The sequence below is a fragment of the Pipistrellus kuhlii genome, unplaced genomic scaffold (assembly GCF_014108245.1).
Source record: "Pipistrellus kuhlii isolate mPipKuh1 unplaced genomic scaffold, mPipKuh1.p scaffold_m20_p_2, whole genome shotgun sequence".
Classification (NCBI taxonomy): domain Eukaryota; kingdom Metazoa; phylum Chordata; class Mammalia; order Chiroptera; family Vespertilionidae; genus Pipistrellus; species Pipistrellus kuhlii.
The window spans coordinates 42,872,359-42,893,680 of NW_023425515.1; the positions used below are offsets into that span (position 1 = coordinate 42,872,359).

At 37.6% G+C, this 21,322-nt stretch overlaps 1 protein-coding gene across 6 annotated transcripts in view; it reads left to right on the forward strand.

The window, feature by feature from the left end:
* The window catches only part of CCDC50 (coiled-coil domain containing 50), a 73,792-nt gene that overhangs the window by 46,263 nt on the left and 6,207 nt on the right, over positions 1 to 21,322 (forward strand). For 2 of the 6 annotated variants that reach the window (XM_036443996.2, XM_045583841.1), the window contains 7 exons: positions 1,529 to 2,053; positions 11,071 to 11,186; positions 11,704 to 11,748; positions 11,854 to 11,952; positions 14,253 to 14,332; positions 17,732 to 17,832; positions 20,041 to 20,078. In XM_036443996.2, the coding sequence (XP_036299889.2) occupies positions 1,529 to 2,053; positions 11,071 to 11,186; positions 11,704 to 11,748; positions 11,854 to 11,952; positions 14,253 to 14,332; positions 17,732 to 17,832; positions 20,041 to 20,078 (1,004 nt within the window). Of the gene's footprint in view, positions 1 to 1,528; positions 2,054 to 11,070; positions 11,187 to 11,703; positions 11,749 to 11,853; positions 11,953 to 14,252; positions 14,333 to 17,731; positions 17,833 to 20,040; positions 20,079 to 21,322 lie in introns of those variants that run through there. The other 4 variants (XM_045583839.1, XM_036443997.2, XM_045583840.1 and 1 more) reach the window with 4 other exon arrangements.

The window sequence follows — 21,322 nt, forward strand, 5'->3', positions numbered from 1 at the left end:
ATTCAAATAGCTGTAGTATATTAATTCACAGCAATAGTCAATTGGTTCTTTCTCAGTTGTCAAGATACACTTAAAATAAGTGTTTGGTTAAAAGAGGAGGCACTATTTTTTTTTTTTTTTAATTACAGACCAATTGTTCTGTTTCACTTTTGCTATTATGTAAAAAATAAATTTAACTATAAATTCTGAAGTAAGTACTTTTACTGACTTCATAAGACATCTTAATTTAGATGTTATCTTTGAAACAAATTTTCTTCTTAAGTTCAAGAAGTAGTTTGAAATGTTTGAAAAGCTTATGGCATCAATGATGAATTTACCATATATCTTTCCTTCCCCTATTCCTTTATTAAATTGACAATAACAAACTTAAAAAACAAAAAAACAAAAAAAAAAAAAAAAAAAAAAACCCACAAAAAATAAAAACAAACAAAAAACACACACAATAAAACCTAGAAACTAAAAAATGTATAGTTCTTTATTTCCTTTATATCCTGTCAACTTCGGGTAGCTGTTTCAAATGCAATTCAGCAAATGGCTAATTACAGCTCTCTGCAATTTTCCATAGAACTAGGATCATTACTTTGAAAAATGTTAAAATAAATACACTCTTGCAAAGTGCCTATTAATGTACTTACTTTGTTTCTATACTATTCTTGTGCCTACATGAGATCCAACAAAAGCACCTATCTATTTGCTGCTTTTAAACATGGTGTTAAACTTACGGACTTGCATGTTTAGCACATACTGTATTTTTATATGAATGATATTAGAATCATTAAGTTTTAAAAATGAATTTAGGAAATGATTATTTTTTGTGTATTCCATGATGGCATCTCTTTTTAATATTTTTCTCTGCCGTGATTTAAGAAAGATTGGGAGTAGAATTATCCAAAGATAACAGGGTCATTGAATCACTTAAAATTCTCCTCTACTTCATGCTCTTTCACATTGAACTCAGTATGTCTGGGAAATGTTTGCTTTGGCCACCTAAGGGGAAAGGATAGAGGAATACTAAAGTCCATGGATCATTTCTCTGAACTACATGGAAACTATCAACATTCTAATCTTGATTTATTGTTATTTCCAAGAAGAATATTTGAAAGCCTCTGACTGGAATCATGCAGCTTACTTTTTTCTGTTTTATGAGATTTCCTCAACCCCCATTCCCTCCATATACAGTTCCAAATTAGTTTTATAAGTATAATTTAACATTTAATGGCTATAATTTCAGTTTTTGGCAAATATTAAAGTACTTTGTTAACTCTTCCTAATCATGATCAAGATCTTTCAGATTTATTCCACTTGATTTAATTAATTAATTACTTTATTTATTTTACCTCTTTGGCTATATACCCAGAATCCTTCCAGTAGATGCCCATCCCCTACTTTCAGTTTGTTAAATTGAAAAAGTGGTCCTCTCCATTTTAAAACAGGTTAGGTTTGGATCCTGTCTCACCTGTACAGTGAGTTCATAATCTGATTAAGTTAACCTGCATTTCTGTTTCCACATTCCTCTGCCTCCACTCAGACCAGCCACGGTCAAGGAGGGCAAGGGAATTGGGTTCTGGATTCTCAAGGTCCTATAAACACCAAAGTGATGAAAAGACTGTGAAGCAGAGAAGGGAGAAACCCAGACATCCACCGGAGAACTGGGAAGACCTGGAAGAGCATCATTTATCTGAGAAGTCTCTGTCTTCTAGCTCATGCAAAGTGAGGGATGATCCCCAAATTGTCACTGAGCTGTGTGACAGGAAGTGGTCTGGCCATGAGAGGCCCCGGAGGCCTCCTCTTCCCAAGATCAGCGGAGAAGTGTTTCTGAGCACGGAAGCTGATGACCAGGAGGCTAGCAGTCGCCATCGGACTAGCAATTGGGACAAACATTCCAGACACAAAGACAGGCTTTCACCAAAGTCCTCTCCAAAAGCCGGGATTCACTGCAAGGAGGCTGCTTATGGGAGGGAGCGTGGGCATGGGGAGCGCAGAGAGCGGAAGCACAGGCCCAGGACTCCTCCCTTCTCAGAGAGTGAGGAGCACCTCCACCTCCATGACACAGGTAATAAAGGACTTGTTGTAAGACCTGGTATTGTGTATATGTATAAGCTGATGTATTTTATAAGCATATCAATCAACCTATTCCTATGTAAAATTTGGCTCCACGTTTATTTTATAAGATATTTCCTTAACCTCAAGTATTCAGGAAGAAGAAAAGTAATGGTGACTTTCCTTTTCTGGCTTCTGAGAGAGTTATCCGGTCCTTCTAGTCTGAGACTGCAGCGGAGGTGCCCATCCCAGCCAGATACAGTTCCTCCCTTGACAAGATCCTACCTCCAAGACTCAGATACCAAAGCAAAGCTCCCAAATTTCTGGTTTTGCTTCAGTGAAACCAGAGGATCTGGTGACACTGCCTTCGTAGCATTTGCCTAACTATATAAGACCAGTGGGGCTGGAGGTTCTAGAATTTCTTGCTCTTTATCTTTCCCATCTGCAAAGTGAGAGATTGGATAGGCAGTCTCTCAGGACACTGTTTTTTGTGTTGGGAGCCTCAGTCAGTTTTCATCAGAAGCACCTGAGCTCTTTCCTAAAAATGCATATTCTGGGTCTCCTACACATTATCGTCTCTGGAGTGTGGCCTGGCAATTTGGGCTTGCTTTAGACCTGGAGACAATTGTGTACTTAAAGTTTGAAAACCCTTGCCTTAGGTTCCTAATGTTCCTCAACCCTAACTCAATAGTTGTTCGGAGGTGCCAATATCAGGTAAGCTCCTGGTGCAGGCGCTTCACTTTATTGCACTTCACAGAAGTTGCCTTTTTTACAAATTGAAGGCAAGACCCTCTTCCAGCAAAAAGGTTATGACTCACTCTGTTGCTACACTCGCTCTATCGTGGTGGTCCAGAACCAAATCTGCAATATCTCCAAGGCACACATGCACTTTTATAGGAATGAAGAGAACGTTAGATTTAAGCTTTCCATTTCTGGCATCTCTGAGATTTAACTCTTAAGTCCATCATTGATACAGTGAAGGTTCTCTTTAATTTTGTCTGGAAACCTTGTTATAACACTTAAGTCATAGCACTGCTCTATCTGGTAGTAAAACATACTTACCTCCCTGGATCTATTTTACTCTTAACTGAAGTTTTTTAGAAATGCAAGGGTTATTGGGAAAGGAGTACCAAGGAGGCATCTGTTCTTGTTTTTCTTCTTTAGTGTTTGCCCAGCCAGCCTCTACTTCTGATCTGGAAACTGGTTTTGATATTGCAGATTCAGGTTGATTTAGTTGCTGCTTTCTATCAGGTTAATCCTTTAAGTTGTTAAAGGACTTGGTCAAAAAGAAAATGAAAATTCAGTCCAGCAAGCCATACTGATACTTGTCACGGATATTCTCATGCTTTGTGTTTGGGGACGTATGCTTACATCTGAGCCTTGGAGGGTTAATAATGAAGGCAAAGCTATGGCTGTGTAAACAGCAATTACAAATTAGATATACTTTGAACAGTGAGGTATGGGAAGCATAGTGGAGGAAGTGATATATTCTATCTGGAATAGCCTTTATGAGTGAAGATTTAGAAAGACATATCGGAGTCGTAAAGGTTTTGGAGAGGAGCGGTGATTATACCAACCCTATATTTTTGATTCTGTGAATCTGACCTTATAAGTGTGTTCCAAGGGCTTGTTAACCTTATGGCTTTTAGTTTATACTTGAGGTTATGTTAAACAGGCTTAGGAAAGGTGAAACTGATATAAAGCTAAATACTGAATTACAGACCCGACTATTGGAATTATAGGTAAATGTTTATTTTTATTTACTTTTTTTATTTTGCCAGCACAGAGGTTTAAAAAACAATGTGGCTGGGCAGGTACTAACATGGCTACTAACATAGGTGCTGTGTCTGTCATTTTGTATTCAACTTACTTTACAGATTTTAAACCTCTAGGCTAGTTTTTCCAAATCCTCTGGAAAAGGTCAGAGGGTTACATTAAAATTACTAGGCAAAGGTGTCTATTCTTAGTTACTAGCATTAATAACTTTTCTCATAATAATGAGGAAACTAGCATGAGGACAAATAGCTTGTTCTAAGTAAGCATTTGCAGAGTATGTTGAAAAGGGAATGCAAAATAAAATTGCTAAATTAAATATAAAATCGGTTAACCTTCTCAAGGCTAGGAGGGTAACTTTTCTATTTAGCTGTTAAAATCATGTCAGCCTGTTAATTTTCTGCAGGTTAACCTTCAACCTCTTAGGGTTATAAAATGCTGCATCTTTCTGCTATGACATTTCCCAAGTGTCAGACTGGCTTATTACAAAATATTATTGCATTATATTAAAGAATCTGTCATCGGTTTACCTTGTTCCTAGCAGAATTTATTTAAAGGTAAGTTTTATTTTTGTTTACTGAGAAAGGGTCTTATGTCTTTATACTGGAGAATGATAAACAGAAAAAAACAACAACAACAAAAAAACAAGCAAAATTAGATTAAAAAATGAATGTGGATCTGTTGAAAGTGAGTTTTCAAAATACATTTAACCTACTAAAATGAGGACAGACTTTCTCTTAATTTTTTTCAATTAACTGTGCTTTAAACTTTTTAAAGCATTCATGTTTTCTGAAATGACAGCCTTAGAGTGCACTGGCTGAAGTTCCAGAAATTATTCTGGGCTATGGAAATTTTCTACTAATGAGACATGCAAGTTCCAGTGTATAGCAAGAGATCAAATAAACTGTTTTCCCACTATATATTTGGAACTTAGATATCACCTCAAATTCTAACTTTTTATTGAGGTATAGTTGACATATAACTTTATACTAGTTTCAGGTGTACAACATAATGATTTGATATTTGTATATATTCTGAAATGGTTACCACAGCAAGTCTAGTTAACATCTATCAACATATACAGGTACAATTTTTTGTGTGATAAGAACTATTAAGATCTGTCCACTTAGCAACTTTCTAGTATGCAATACTAGGGGACCAGTGCAGGGATTCGTGCACCTTGAAAGGAACTGTGGGTCTCCAGACTGCAGTGGGCATGGAGTGGGTCTCCGCCCATCCTCTGTGCCCTGCGTGGCCCCTCCCACCTTGTCCCTGGTCCCTTGTCTGCTGGCAGCCCCACTCCCACCACCACTACTCCCATGCACTGACAGCTCTGGTCCCACTTGCACCCACTGATGGCACAGAGCAATTGGGGCTGGCACCAGCAGCAGGTGCAAGCAGGGCCAGCCCTGGCAGCAGGTGCATGCACTGGGCAGGACCTTGGTATGCAGGATAAAAGAATTTTCAGTAACCACCAGAGGCTCGCCCCGATGACAGTGACCAGCATCCTGCCTTGGTCTGGCATCCCTACTCACCTGCTTCACCATCCTGCCTGCCATATTCCATGCTGTGCTACCTGCGGCTGACGCCCTCCATGTTCCATGTGCACCCCCTGTGACCGGTTGTTCAGTTGTTCCGCTATTCAGTCTGTTTGCATATTAGCCTTTTATTATATAGGATAGTATTATTAACTGTAGTCAACATGCTGTATATTAAATTTCCATGACTTAGTGTTTTGTTTTGTTTTATAACTGGAAGCTTATACCTTTTGACCCCCTTAGTGAGATTGCCTGTTTTGCCACTGACCCCATCCCCACCTCTGGCAACCATCATTACGTATTTTGTATCTATGAGCATTTTTTTTCCTTAGGTTTTACATATAAATGAAATCATATGGTGTTTGTCTCTCTCTGTCTGACTTGTTTCAGTTAGCATGATGCCCTCAAAGCCTATCTGTGTTGTTACAGATTATAAGATTTCATTTTTTATGGCTAAGTAATATTCTATCACACACTAGAGGCCCGGTGCATGAAATTCATGCATGGGGGTGGGGTGAGTGTGTATCCCTCAACCCAGCCTGCACCTTCTCCAATTTGGGACACCTCAAGAGATGTCCAACAGCCCATTTAGGCCCGATTCCCTAAATGGGCAGTCAGACATCCCTCTCATAATCCAGGACTGCTGGCTCCAAACTGCTCGTCTGCCTGCCTGATTGCCCCTAACCACTTCTGCCTGCCAGCCTGATCACCCTCTAACCACTCCCCTGCCAGTCTGATCGATGCCTAACTGTTCCCTTGATGACCCGATTGCCCCTAACTGTCCTCTACTGCCAGCCTGGTCACCCCTAACTTCCCTCCCTTGCAGGTCTGGTTCCCCCCCAACTGCCCACCTCTGCAGGGCAGGTCACCCTCAACTGCCCTCCCCTACAGGCCTAGTTTCCCCTCAACTACACTCCCCTGCTGGCTTTAGCACCCACAACTGCCCTCCCCTGCTGGCCATCTTGTGGCTGCCATCTTTGACCACATGGCCATCTTGTGTGTTAGAGAGATGGTCGATTTGCATATTACTTCTTTATTTTATAGGATAGTTATGAGCCAAAAATGACATTTTAGTCACAGGCTGAATATATATGATGATGGTCCTAGTGGAATACAATGGAGCTGAAAATTCTCTATTGGATAGTAACATCATAGCCATCTCAGTGTCAGAGCCACAAGGCAGCTTTTTGTGGTGATGCTGGTGTAAACAAACCTGAACTGCCAATCTTACAAAAGTACTAAAAGCCTGGTGCATGACATGCACTTGTTTGGGATCCGGGGAGCTCTTGGGATGTCCAGCAGATGGTGAGTGGGTCTAAGCCTTCAGTCAGACATCCTTACCACTGGCGTGGAGGCAGGAAAGGCTCCTGCCACTGCTGCTGAGCTTGCCAGCCATGAGCCCAGTTTCTCTCTTTACCTATTAAAAAAAAGACTTTGCTGTAAAACAGTGTATCTCATTATGCCAGCAACAGCTTTCTACACCTCATGTTTACTCTATGTTTTGATTGCATCATTTTCTCTAAGATTTGCTCTCATGTTGCTTTGTACAGTAACATGCTATGCAGGCATGCAGCCTAGGAGGGACAGGCTGCGCAGTGTAGCCCGGTGTGCAGGTTGTATCATCTAGGTTTGTGTAAGTGTACTCTGTGATGTTCCCACAACGATAAAGCTGCCATCCAATGAATTTCTCAGAACTATCCTCCTTGTTAAGCAGCACATAGCTGTAATCCTCAGCTCCTTTAATAATTTATCCATCAGTAGGCTCTTAGGTTATTTCCATGTCTTAGCTGTTGTAAACAATGCTTCAGTTAACATGGGTGTATATACCTTTTCCAGTTAGTGTTTTCATTCCTTCAGATAAATATCCAGAATGGGAATTGAGGAGTAATATAGTAGTTCTATTTTTAATTTTTCAAGTAACATCCAAACTGGTTTTGATAATGGTTGCACTAATTCAATTTAACCAACTGTTCATAGTGGTTACCTCTTCTCCATTTTCTCACTAACACTTATTTTTTGTTTATAGTAGCCATTCTAGCAAGTTTTTTTTTTATTTGCATTTTCCTGTTAATTAGTGATTTTGAGCATTTTTTCATGTACCTATTGACCATCTGTATGTCTCCTTTGAAAAAAATGTCTATTCAGATCCTCTGTCCATTTTTAATCATATATAACTACTAGTAGCCCGGTGCATGAAATTTGTTTTAAAAGGGAATTAATTAGAGGAAATATTTTAATATTGCTATTTGCCCTTTCTCCATAATAGAAGTGTCAGAGATGAAAGAGAATTAATAAAATGTACATGAAAATCTCCCTTCTGTCAGAGTTTTGGGGCGTGCCACAGGATCTAGAGTCAAGTCCCTGCCCACTACCCGCACATGCTTCGAAAACGCAGGAGACCCAGACCTGGCCAGCCCCACCCCCACCCCGTCAAGCCCATCCAGGGAGGGGGTACGGCCTAAGGTCCCCGATCTGGCACAGGGAAGGAGGTCATGGCCCGAGGTCCTTTCAAGCCCCTTTGGGTGGGCGGCGCGGCCTGAGGGCCTCTATCAAACCCCAGCGGCAGGGGGCAAGGCCTGAGATCCCTCACCCCGGCCAGGCGCCATGCAGCCTCAGGTCCCTGCTGTTCAGTCGTCATGTTACAGTGTCTGGCCTAATTTGTATATTTCTCTATTATATAGCTAGATTGTATTGTATGAGTTCTTTATATATTTTAGAAAATACCCCTTATTAGTTCTGTGATTTGCAAATACTTTCTTCTATTTACAGTAGTAGGTTGCCATTGGTTCTGTTAATGGTTTCTTTTGCTTTGTGGAAGCTTTTTAGAGTGATTGGCCCCATTTGGTATTTTTTATTTTGTTGCATCTGCTTTTGGTGTCAAAACCAAAAAAAATCATCTCCAAGACCAATGATAAGGGTCTGACTGGCTTTGTTTTGCCTAGGAGTTTTATGGTTTTGGGTCTTATGCTTAATTATTTAATTCATTTTGAGCTAATATTTGCATATGGTGGAAGATAGTGGTCCAGTTTAATTCTTTTGCATGTGGCTGTCTAGTTTTTCTCAACACCATTTATTGAAGAGACTGTTCTTCCCCTCTTATATATTTTTGGTTCATTTGTTGTAAATGATCAGACGTTAAAGGTGTTTTTTTCCCCCCCTTTTTTTTTCTGGGCTTTTTATTCTGTTCCATCATTCTCTCTTTAGCTGCCAAGAGGTTACAGTCTTCTCAAAGTCAAGCCAATTAAGACTATTGCATTTGAATACCTTCCAAGGTCTTTGATAGATATGAAAACATTTTCTCAGTTAATTCTGTGATGTAGAGTCGGAGGCATAATTGTGGACAAAGATGAATACATCCCACTATATTGTTTCTTTCACTATGGATGGCAAAATTGAAGGGGCAAGGCATAAGGGTAGTCTTTCCTAGGCCTTGGGCTGCTCAATGTGTCATTTTTCTATAGATAGGAATATGATATAGCAATCTTTTGACTGCCCGATCTGACTGCCCAATATGAACTTCCTTATATAATTTTATTTATTTTGTCTAAAATATTCCTTTCTAGCTATGACCACACTAATCATAACTCAGGGAGGTTTATATTCCACTTAAATATGGTCCACTCTTGGGAGTGTGCTACTGTTTTGTGATTGTCCCAAACCACTCAGAAATCTGGATTAAAACCAGGTCCGCCAGCATAAGAGTCAGTAGCTCTAGAAACGATGGGAAGTTGAAGTGGATTCTCTTCTGGGCAATCATGTACTAATTGGCCTGCAGCTAAGAAAACCATGTTTAATAGTCTTATTTTGTGTGGGAAGGGCAGATGAGTGTGTGGCTTTAGATTTACCGCAAAGCTAGGTTCAAAGCTCTACTAAGAAAGGCTTCACCAGAAAACTTAAACTCTCTTCATCTGCCCAGAATTTATTGTAGTTTCTTGTCTTTCCTTTTTTCTTTTTTCGTTTAAAGCAAGCAAATCAAGTGTGGTGAGACATTTTGCTAAAAACCATTTTAATGTGTAGTTATTTGATGGATATAATACACTAAACTGATAGTTCTAATGCTAATTGTGAATAAGAATCAATTGTTAAAGATTTTTAAAAAACAAAATACTAAAGGCAAGATCTCTCCAGGCTACTTAAATTGGAATCCCTGGGATTTGGGTCAAGTTTTTATGTTTCTTTAAAGCACCACAAGTGATTCTAGTACACAGCCATGGTTGAGAAACAGATATAAAGAAATAGGCTGTCAGCAGTGTATTTTCTTTCTACTGTCAGCAGTCCTTTTACTGAAGTCACTATTTCAGATAGTTAATCTCATTTACTGCATTCAACATTTTTAATTATTTCTGACTATAATATATTCACATTGTTGAATAGTTGTAATTTAGAAAGGGCACAGAAGAGGGAAATATCCACAATTTTGAAATGACCATCAGCATTTACCAATCCATTAAAAGTTACAAAAGGAATATAGGAGGCATTTAAAATTTCAAAATGAAAAGCCCAAATCCCCCCTTGTCCTGCCTATTCCTTTCTCAGAGGAGTAGAACAGACATTGTGATCTGTTTTCTTTATGTTATACCCTCCATAAAATTTCACAGCAGTACACTGATCAGAGCTATAGGGGAGATAAGAAAAGCAAGTGGGCTTATTGGCCATCAGAACAGAAGCCACAGCAGGACCACTGGGTGCTAACAGGTTCTTGGTCACATGACTCCCCTGGAATGCTGTTCTGTTCTCTTGGAGGGAAGGTGTGATAAGCTGAGGCACATAGAGGGAAGCCTCTCATTTCCTTCAGTCTTGACAGTTTCGCTTCATTAAAACCTCAGCTCTGTACTTTTCTCTAAATTCTATTTATTTCATTGACTTAAATTTTTTTTTTTTTAATTTAAGAGGTTGGTTTTTTTTTTTGGTTTTTTTTAATGCATTCTATTGATTCTAGAGAGGAAGAGAGAGAGAGAGAGAGAGAGAGAGAGAGAGAGAGAGAGAGAGAGAGAGAGAGAGAGAGAATATGAATGAGAATTCTGGATCGGCTGCCTCCTGCACACTCCTCACCCTCACTGGGGATCCAGCCCAGACATGTGCCCTTGACTGGAATCAAACCTGGGACCTTTTAGTCCAGTGTTTCCCCAAAGTGTGGTACACATACCCCCGGGGATACGGGAAGAGTTTGGTGGGGGAATGCGTTGCACCGGAGTTTGGTGGGGATATGCACTGCACCGTGCTTAGCTGCGCCTAATTCTACTTTCTCATGAGTACGATGGGTACTCAGCGTTACGAAAATTATAGAAGATGTACACATATGTCAAAAGTTTGGGAAACACTGCAAGTCCATAGTCCATGCTCTATCTACTGAGCCAAACTGGGCTAGGGCCTTTTTTTTTTTTTTAACTTTTTGTTTTGCAAAAGCCTCACAGTTTCTTGCCTGATTTCCTATTCTTGAAGAAACTATGTGAGGGGGGAGGTTTTACCAGGCAGTGTTGGGTGGGTAACTTTGTGTGGATTATCTGCATCACCACTTCCATGTTTTAAGGGAAAAATTATTTCCAGTGCACCCTGCACTGAAATTTGGAGTGGCAGCAGTATTGTCAGTGTTAGATAGCAAAGAAAGGGTAAACTTTAAGGTAAAGGTTATATTTTTGTTTGTTTGTTGTTTTTATCCTAAATTTTGCAAATTTTTAGAAAACAAACGTGGTTGCCTTACTGTATTGAGTTTTTCTAGGAATGAAGCCGAGGGGCGTGAAAGAATCAGTCTCTACTCCATCGCGAGTTACCCCCAGAAATCAGGAATGGTATGATGCTGAAATTGCCAGAAAACTGCAAGAAGAAGAAATTTTGGTGAGTAAATTTTAATGCAGAAGTTCAGGTATATAAGGTTTTTTTGTGAATTGAGTCATTCTTGAGATTATCTAATAGGCATTATAATCCTTTATCAGTTGAGAAGCTTATACTTTTTTTTTTATTATCAGTGGAAAGAATCAAAACAACAGGATTAGAGTATATAGTTTTATTTACTGAGCAAGTGTTAGCAATTGAATTTCATACCCATATCTCTCCATTATTGAGTTCTGATAATTCTCTAAGAATCTGCTGCAGAATTTGGTTAAAAATAGACCCTGGGGATCCAGCCCACAACCCAGACATGTGCCCTTGACTGGAATCAAATGTATACCAACCTTAACCAACTTGAAAGATGTTAATCGCAACTAGCTGTCAAATGTATACCAACCTTTACCAACTTGAAAGATGTTAATCGCAACTAGTTTTAAATACCTGTTTATTTTTATGTAGGATTCTAAAAAAAGGACAGCATAGAATCCAATTAAATTTTTTGTTTGTATTTTCAATACTATAGGCTACCCAGGTGGATCTGAGAGCAGCTCAAGTGGCCCAGGACGAGGTGAGTTCATGGTAGTTAATGACTTTGTCTAGCCAATATTCTTTGGAAAGTAATTTTCTACCTGCAACTCCGTAATCAATGACAGTATGGATTTGATTTGTTTAGGAAATTGCTAGACTTTTAATGGCTGAAGAAAAGAAAGCTTACAAGAAAGCCAAGGAGAAATCGTCATTGGACAAACGAAAACATGATCCCGATTGTAAGGTAGGGTCTGTTTTTTGTCTCTTTGTCTGCTTTTTAAATGAGAAGTTAAATTAGAACTGTGAAGGGGACTCTGCTTTTAGGGTAAGTTCTGCAAATATATTTAGGTAAACAGATTATCTATAGCACATGTGCATCTGACTTGTGAAAGTTATTTTACTATAAAATATACTAAATTCTTGAACGTAACTACTTAAAAAGCTACTGCTAAGATTGAAAAATTCATTTAATTCATTTTAAGATCAACTGAAGTGCGAGTGCCCTCGGGTCATGAGCAATTTTAGTTTTACTATACTTACTTTACAGGAGAGCATAGTGTTTTCATGTGCTTTCAGATGGCCTTTTCTTCCTCTCTGTTCTTTCCTTATCTATATACCGTATATAAAAGACTAAGTGACCATTACGACCAGTCGCTATGATGCGCACTGACTATTAGGGGGCAGATGATCAATGCAGGAGCTACCCTCTGGTGGTCATTGTGCTTCCACAGCAGGAGTGCTGCTTAGCCAGAAGTTGGGCTCATGGCTGGCAAGTGCAGCGGCAGCAGTGGGAGTCTCCCGTCTCTGTAGCAGCACTACTGAGAGGTGATGGCAGGCGCAATGGGGCCTGGATGAACAGGAGTGGCACAGCGGTCCTGGCTTGGGCTCCTCCCTGGCCACCTCTTGCTTCATCCACTGCTACATCCCTTGGGGGATGTTGGACTGCCAGTCAGGCCTGCAGGGATCAGGCTGAAACCAGCAGTCCGACATCTCCTGAGGAGTCTCAGATTGCTAGAGGAACCCCACTGTTACATGAATCCATGCACCAGGCCTCTAGTGTACTAATATTGTGCTTCATCTCTGGTTATGTACCTACTAGAGGCCCGGTGCATGGAATTCGTGCATGGGGGGAGGGTCTGCACCCTCTCCAATCTGGGACCCCTTGGGGGATATTTAGGCCTAATCTTGAAGTCTGACATCCCTCTCGCAATCCAGGACTGCTGGCTCCTAACTCCTTGCCTGCCTATCTGCCTGTTTGCTTCTAACTGCCTCTGCCTGCCTGCTTGATGCCCCCTAACTGCTCCCCTGCCAGCCTGATCAACCCCTAACTGCTCTCAGTTCATTCTATTATAAAGTAATCTAATTGTTGTATATGGTGGCTGAAATTCAATTTAATGGACTTAACAGATTTGTTACTGTGTGCAAAGTATCCCTTTGAACTTAGAGAGAAAGACAGTCATATATTTTCTCACAATAATGTAGAATGTGGACAGGGAGACAGACTGTAGACTGCTAACAAATACAAGATCATGCTGGCTTATGAAAGCATAATGGAAGAACAAAGGAGGAGGGGGAGAGTTCATTTGGTAAAGTCTTTCTAGGAAGGGAGTTTATACTAGACAGGAGGATGAAGTGAGGGTCTGTATCCACCTGTTCTCTCTCTCAAATTCCTCCTCTGGGTCTCTGGTCCTGTCTGATTTTTGACCTTGAGGAAAGAAGATATAGAAAACATGATAATAATATTGCTTTATTTCCTATTGCTCATTTACCCAGTTGTCATACTAAAAGCAAGTGACAGGATTATTTCCATGTTAATTATTTATATTTATCTCCCTCTTTTACCCTCTTTATAATTCAAGATTTTTCCTAAGCTATTTCATTTTTAGTAGAAAGCTTCTCACATGCTTGTCCATTAATTAAGCTACAAATAGTTGTCCAGGAGTTATTCCATTTCTTTGTTAACCTGACTGTGAAGGACTAGGTATTTTTAAGGATTAAAAAATCAGAAAAGTAAGAGGCCACATTTCTATCAAGTATCAGAACTTCTGTGCTGTCTAGCTTTTTTAACTGACGCTGGTGCAGTTCTCTTTCTGAGAAAAATGCTATGAAATGGGCCTTTGTTTTCTGGCTTGGAAATCAGGTGTTCAGAAATAAGGGGAAGAGCACAAACCTAAGTTTTCATAGATTGGGAGCCCGCCAGTTCTTGTTAGCTGCTGTGTAGCTGTACTGTTAATAACGGGTGACCAGCCACAGCATATTCACCTGAAGTTAGTTAACCCACTCATCTGACTACATTGATAGCTTCCAATGTACCTTTGTGACTATAACTTTTTTTTAATCTCTAAGTGATTGTATTTAAAATAGTTTATGTTCTTCTATTGAATGTAAGTACTAATCTGAAATCATTAAAGGAGAGTAGTGTGATATAATTTAGATATTATCTATGCCTAATCGTTTTCTTTCTTTGTTTACTGGATGTGTTCTTTTTTTTTTCTTTTTTCTTTTTTCTTTTTTCTTTTTCTTTTTCTTTTTTCTTTTTTATAGCCCAAAACAGCTAAATCAGCACACTCAAAGACAAAAGACAGTGATGAACCTCACCGCTCTAAGAATGACAGGCCTGCACGGTAAGTTGATATCCTGCGGGGGATTGAGGACCTGACTTTTCCATGAGTGAGGAGATGTTGCCTGAGGGGTGTGTTTGTTCTTTGGGGAGGAGATCCAGGATCTGAGGTGATACCAAGTTGTGGGGTATTCTAAGACTTTTGTTTCCAGTCTTTTAAATTGAGTTTGAACAAATCAAATCAGAAAGACAGGGAATTTCTGCAAAGCTGGAGCATAGAAAGGAAGGACATGCTTTTTGTTAGGACCGGTTCTTGCCTATGTCTTCACTGAACTGATGCCCTCAGCTTAGAAGAGACCAGATTAACACTGTTCTGAGGTTCATGATCACATTGGTGGGATCCTGACATTTACACATGCTTAAATTCATTTTTGTGTGAGTCTCAGCTTCCTAGGCAAATACTCCTTGAGTCATTGCAGACCGTTCTAAATCCCACCAGGCCAAATGACTGTGGCTGTGGGATATGTACTTTCTGACTTCTCTCAAGCAGTCTTAGGCCAGAATAATGGACCAGCTGCTGTCTTTCCACCTCAAGTTGTCAGCCTCTAGGTCTCTGGGGAAGCAACCTTTTCTTTTTTTCTTCATTGCTTTCTGTTGCTTTTAAAACGAAAATATGATAGGAATAGGAGTAAAGAACATGAAATATAAAATGGCAACACTAAATGTGACATTTTGAGAACTTTTAATTATTGGGACCTTGAATTTTGGTCCTGATTTTTAATAACACTGAAAATATACACTGTTATTGCCCTTTATTGCCCACAAACTGCTCGGCTAATTTCCTTAAAGTGAATGTATTTAGTGACCTTTAAAAACCACCCTCTATTTTTAAACTCAAGGTTTTCCGAAGATAAATACCCTTTAGAAATTTGTATCAGGTTTGTAAAGCTCTTAGTGCAACAGTAGTGTAGTTTAATCACGAAAACTAAGTTATTCTTGTACCTTTTAGCTAAGCAGATGCGAAACAATTTTTAAGCAGATTTTAGTACTACATGGTTTAGTTTTATTTACATCCCTAAAATATCCAAGTAAAGTAACAGCTAACTAATCTATTCTCACTAGGTCCTTAGATGTAGTTTCTTATACTTTTTTAGTCAAGTGCGTTAAAATCTTTAAGGTTAATTTGCCATCTTGAAAGTCCAGGGGCTCTTTAGAACAGTAATAACTTTATAGCAGATAATGTAGAACACTCAGGAATGGCCATTAAGAAGGTTTATTAAAGTTGAAAACATGTTTTGGGACTGTAGTAGACACTCTTAAAAATATTTGGCATATTGTAAGAATAAATAAATGAACATGTATTAAAAATGGCTCTTATAAATAAGTGAAAAGTTACGTAAGACTATTCAAACTGAAATCTTATTTCACCTGAGAGGAACATTTATCTTTAAATATCATTTACACAAAGATTGTGTGTGTGTGTGTGTGTGTGTGTGTGTGTGTGTGTGTGTGTCAAAACAAATATGAAGAATTGTATGTAACCTGTATGTTCCCAGTTAAAAATTACAGCTTATTATCTTAGCACTATCTGTGCAACTATAATAATATCAGAGTGCATGCTTTCTGGTTAGAATCTTTGTATTTCTCTTTTGAAATTAATTATGGTATTCCTGGCTGGGTCGCTCAGTTGGTTCAAGTGTTATCCTGTACACTAGAAGGTTTCAGGTTTGATGCCCAGTTGAAGAGCATACAGGCAGCCAATCGATGTTTCTCTTTCACACTGGTCTCCCTGCTTCCTCCCTCCTTCCCTTCCTCTCTCTTCCCCTCCCTCTCTCCCTTCCTCCCACCCTTTCTCTTTCCCTTCCTCTCTCCCTGTCTTTCCCTTCCTCTCTCTCTAAAATTAATAAAAAATATGTCCTCAGAGTGGGTTTAAAAAAAAAAATTAGTCATAGTAGAAAAGTTCAGCCATTTGTATAGAAAGAAATGGTTTCAAGGATTGAAAAATGTGAATCTGCCTGGGTCAAGATGCTTACTTCAGTGCAGCAATGATAGCAACAGAGGGGATGCAGAGACTCAGAGCTCGCAGCATTTTTGGTCAAAAGTCAATTTCTTTGTCTGTTATAAGATGTTCTTCTCTTTCTAAAGAACTAGGGAACCAGTGGCAATCTAAATGAATTATACCACTTTGTAATCGGAAAATGTTTCAACCCAAGTTCCAAATTCTTTTAACTATAGGATTTTATAGTGGAAATACTACTTGGTATTTTATTTTTCTCTGTAGTTTTGAATGAAGACACAGCCACTGATAATGTACACCACTGTGGCAGAGCATAGTAGGGTGGTTAAGAGAACTGATTTTGAAGTCCATGTGAGTTTGAGCCCTGTCTCTGCCACTTCACAGTTGTGTGAACTTGAACAGATCACTTACCACATCTTATCTAACTCAAAAATATGTGTATGATAGCTACTGTGCAAGCTTAGCTTAAAAGTTAATTGAGATGTATTCATATAAAATTCATAGTAGAGTCCTTACTGTATATTTAAGTTTACATCCCATGCTGACTTCTTGTAGATACTGAATATACAGGTGAGGCCTACCATTTGCGGATAGGGTGAGAAATTTGAAAATACTTGATTTTATTTTTATACAACAGAACCTATTGTACCTATATAACTAACTTTCCAAACTTCAGACTACTTATGCCTTCCAGATTATATATTTAGTTCACAAAATATCCTACAATATGGTTATATGTTGACAAATCTTAACCTTATGTAGTTCCATGCTGTAATGCAACGTTTGAGTATACCTTTGGGAAACAACGGAAAATAAGATATTCTATTCTTAATCTTCATTAAAGCCAAATGTTTGCAAAAATCTGTTACATGATTAAAATAATAAAAAGTTTAGAGCAGTATAAATTTTCCAATGTTTTTTCCAATGTTTTCTTTTTACTTGAAAAGTTGCCAATTCATGACTGCCTTTTCCTTTTCTAAGCTCTACTTTGCCACCTAGTGGATTAAAGAATTTTGCAGTAAATTTTGTGTGTTAAACAATGTTCCCTCTCTTCCCCTCTCCCTGGTTCCTTATCTTTCTTTATTACTTTCTTCGTTTCTATTCTTTTCTGTCTTCCTCTTTTTCTTTGTAAAACCTACCAAAACTAAGTAAATTTTTCATTAGGGACAGTGGTCACATCACATTAATTTTTGTTCCTCTAGTCCTTAGCACAATGCCTCACACATACTGGGTATTCAAAAAATATACATTTTTATTGAACTATGTGCATACAAACAAAGGAACAATAAGATAAAATAATTTATCCAAGGTCATGCAACTGGCCAGGAACTAAACTGAGAATTCTCAAAATTCTGACTTGGCATTTGTACCAAAAATGTTTTTACCATGTGACCCAGTGAGCAGTAGAATTGTAGTCACCAGTGCTTAGAATATCTCTAAATACAGACCTTCCTCCAGGCCACCACCACCTACCATGACAGATGCTGAGGATTTGGATTACACTTATTCCACACGCCATTTCTCAAAATCAGAGTCTTCTCATAAAGGTAAGAAAAATATATATGGTCAAGTGTGGGATCTTATTTTAAGTAATCCTTATGGTATGGAGGAAAAATCAAATGCTGGGTTATAGATCACTGGAGTGGAAAAATTAGTTATCCTTCCTCTCCACAGAGCATTATAATATTCTTCATTTATTAAAAATAATTTTTAAAAATAGAGAAACAAAACACCTTAAATTGAATCAAGATTTTCTTATCTATTTTCATTCTTCTGCAGAGAGATTTCATTGCTTTCATCAGATTCTTAAAGGATAACTGTGGCCACCATTTAGATTTCCTGGGATTTGTCTGTTTTAGCTTTTATTCCCATCTGCCCAAAACTTTAGTTATTGGAGTTAAAAGTACATACATGTGTATACATAGAACATAAAACACTTATGCAAAAGAAAAATGGGACAAAGAAAATGAGGAAAGAATATGAGATTTAGGTTGGACCATATCTTTAGAATGAAACTAATGATTGAAAGTGTTGAATATAGTTCTTTAAAGCATATGCATTCACTAAAGTGTATTTTTAAGATAGTTATAAAATGAGATGACGAAGTACTTTCTTACATTAATTTTCTCATCTAAAAATGGAGATAAAATTTTAATAGTATCTGTGTTGTCAGAGTCATATAAGTAAAATATCTGAAAGCAGATTGCAGTTGGCTTGCTAGATATTGATATTTATTATTTCTTATGGTTTCTTCAAAGATTTATTAGGTAATGTTTTTATTATCCTTTTCCAAATCTAATATTCCCAAACATCTTTAACTTTTTTTTTTATTTTGTAGTCATTACAAAATACCAATATAGAGATGCCACTCCAAACTAATTACATCAGAATTTCAAGGGGAGGGAGGTTGCTAGTCATTGATATTTTTTAAAGCTCTTTTGCCCCAACCCCTCCATTCTGATAATCATCTAATGTTGAAAATAAGACATTATTTAAAAGAGAGGATTAGTTGGACTTTATCAAAACAACATATAAATTACAATCTCATTCTTTGGTGGCCTTTTTACTATCCTTGGTTTAATGGGAAGTAGCTCATGATTTCTTTTTTTCTTAAACTATAAACCTGCATTACTTTTTAAGGGGTGTCTTTCTGTTCTTGACATATACTTAGTACATAATGTTAAAACAATACATTGATTCTTTCTTTAAAAATAATATTTTTATTGATTTCAAAGAGAAAGGGAGAAGGAGAGAGAGACAGATAAATCACTGATGAGAGAAAAACATTGATCGGCTGCCTCCTGCATTTGCCCCACACTGGGGATCAAGACTGCAACTTGACCATAAATATCATAGAACTGTGACCTCCGGGTTCATAGATTAACTGTCAACCACTGAGCCACACGGGCAGGGCTACCACATTGATTCCTTATGTAAATATTTTGTAATTAAGAGCAAAGAAAATATGACTCACTTGAAATGTATAGATAAATAACATTAAAAAAAATAATAAAGATAAATAATTTTGCCCAAGCAGGGAGAAAAACTAAGTTTCAAGATTTATAATTTTTTACTTCTTAAAGTATTTTAATTATAGTTGACAAATAATGCTATATTAGTATGAGCTGTACTACACAGTGATTAGACATTTATTTAACTTACTAAGTGATCACCTCAATAAGTATAGTTCCCATATGACACTTTGAAGAATTATTCAAATATTATTGACTATATCTCCTATACTGTACTTTAATCCCTGTGGCTATTTTTTGTAACTGCCAATCTGTATATCTTAATCCTCTTACCTTTTTCACCTAATCTTCCAACCCACCTCCCATCTTGCAGTCATCAATTTGTTCTCTGGCTCTCTGAGTTTGTTTCTACTTTACTTTGTTTTTTAGATTCCACATATAAGTGAAATCATATGTTTGTTTTTCTCAGGTTTGTTTCACTTAGCATAATACCCTCTAGGTCCACTCCTGCTGTCCCAAATGGTGAGATTTCTTATTGAATTGTATGTATGTACTACAACTTTTCAATCTACTTGTCTATAGATGTACACTTCGGTTGATTTCATATCTTTTCATATCTTGATTTCATATCATTTCATATTGTAAATAATGCTGTAGTTAATATAGGGTTATGTATATCTTTTTTAATTGGTGATTTGGTTTCTTTGGATAAATACTTCAAAATGGAATTGCTCAATCTGTGGTAGTTAACTTTTAAAGGAACCTCCATATCATTTTCCATAGTGGCTGCACCAATCTGCATTCCTACCAACAGTGCATGAGGGTTCTCTTTTCTTCCCCTCTTCGCCAACACTGGTTTGATAATTTATTGATGATAGTCATTCTAACAGGTGTACGAGGTGGTATCTCATTGTGGTTTTAAATTGCATTCTCTTATGATTAGTGATGTTGAACATCTTTTTAGATATCTATTTGCCATTTGTATGACCTCTTTGGAGAAGTGTTTGCTCAGGTCCTCTGCCAATTTTTAAATTGATTATTTATTTTCATGGTGTTAAGTTGTTTGTCTTTTATGTTATATATTTTGGATGTTAACCCCTTATGAAATGTATTATTGGCAAAGATCTTCTCTTCATTCAGTAGGTTGTCTTTTTCTTTTTGTTGATGGTTACCTTCATTGTGCAAAACCTTTTTACTTTGATGTAGTCCCAGTTGTTTATTTTTTTTCTTTTGTTTCCTTTGCTTAAGGACACATATCCAAAAGAAATATTGCTAAGAATGGCATCAAAGAGTTTACTGCCTGTGTTTTCTTTTAGGAGTTTTATGGTCTCCAGTCTTATATTTAAGTCTTTAGTCCATTTCGAAGTTACTTTTGTATGTGATATAAGAAAGTGATGTTGTTTCATTCTTTTTCATTTATCTGTCCAATTCTCCCAACACCATTTATTAAAAAGATTGTCTTTACCCCAATATATATTCTTGCCTCTATTGTTATAGAGGAATTGACCATATAGCCACGGATTTATTTCTGGGATCTCTATTCTGTTACATTGATCCATATGTCTGTTTTTATGCAGTGCCATAATGTTTTGATTATTATAGCCCTGCAATATGTTTGATATCTGGTAGTATGCTACCTCTAACTTTGTTCTTTTTCTCTAATAAGGGTTTACTGCACCTATTTGGGATATTTTGTGGTTCGTTATAAATTTTAGGATTCTTTGATCTAGTTCTCTGAAAAATGCCATTGTTATTTTGATAGTCATTGCATTGAATCTGTAAATTGCTTATTTTATTTTTTCCCCCACAAAGCTATGTTTATTGATTGCACAATGGTAAATCACTTAGCAATGAATAAAATACTAAGAATTACATTATAACATTAAGTTAACTGTAAACACTACTTATTTAAGCTACTGTGGTTTTTCATAAGATATTGTTACAGATCAAATATATGCACATTCCCCCCCCTTGACCTCTCCCCACCTGCCCCCATCCCCTTATTTTATTTTGAAAGTTTTTTTTTTTCTTAATGTTGTTTCTTCTTTTTTTCCTCTCTTCCCCA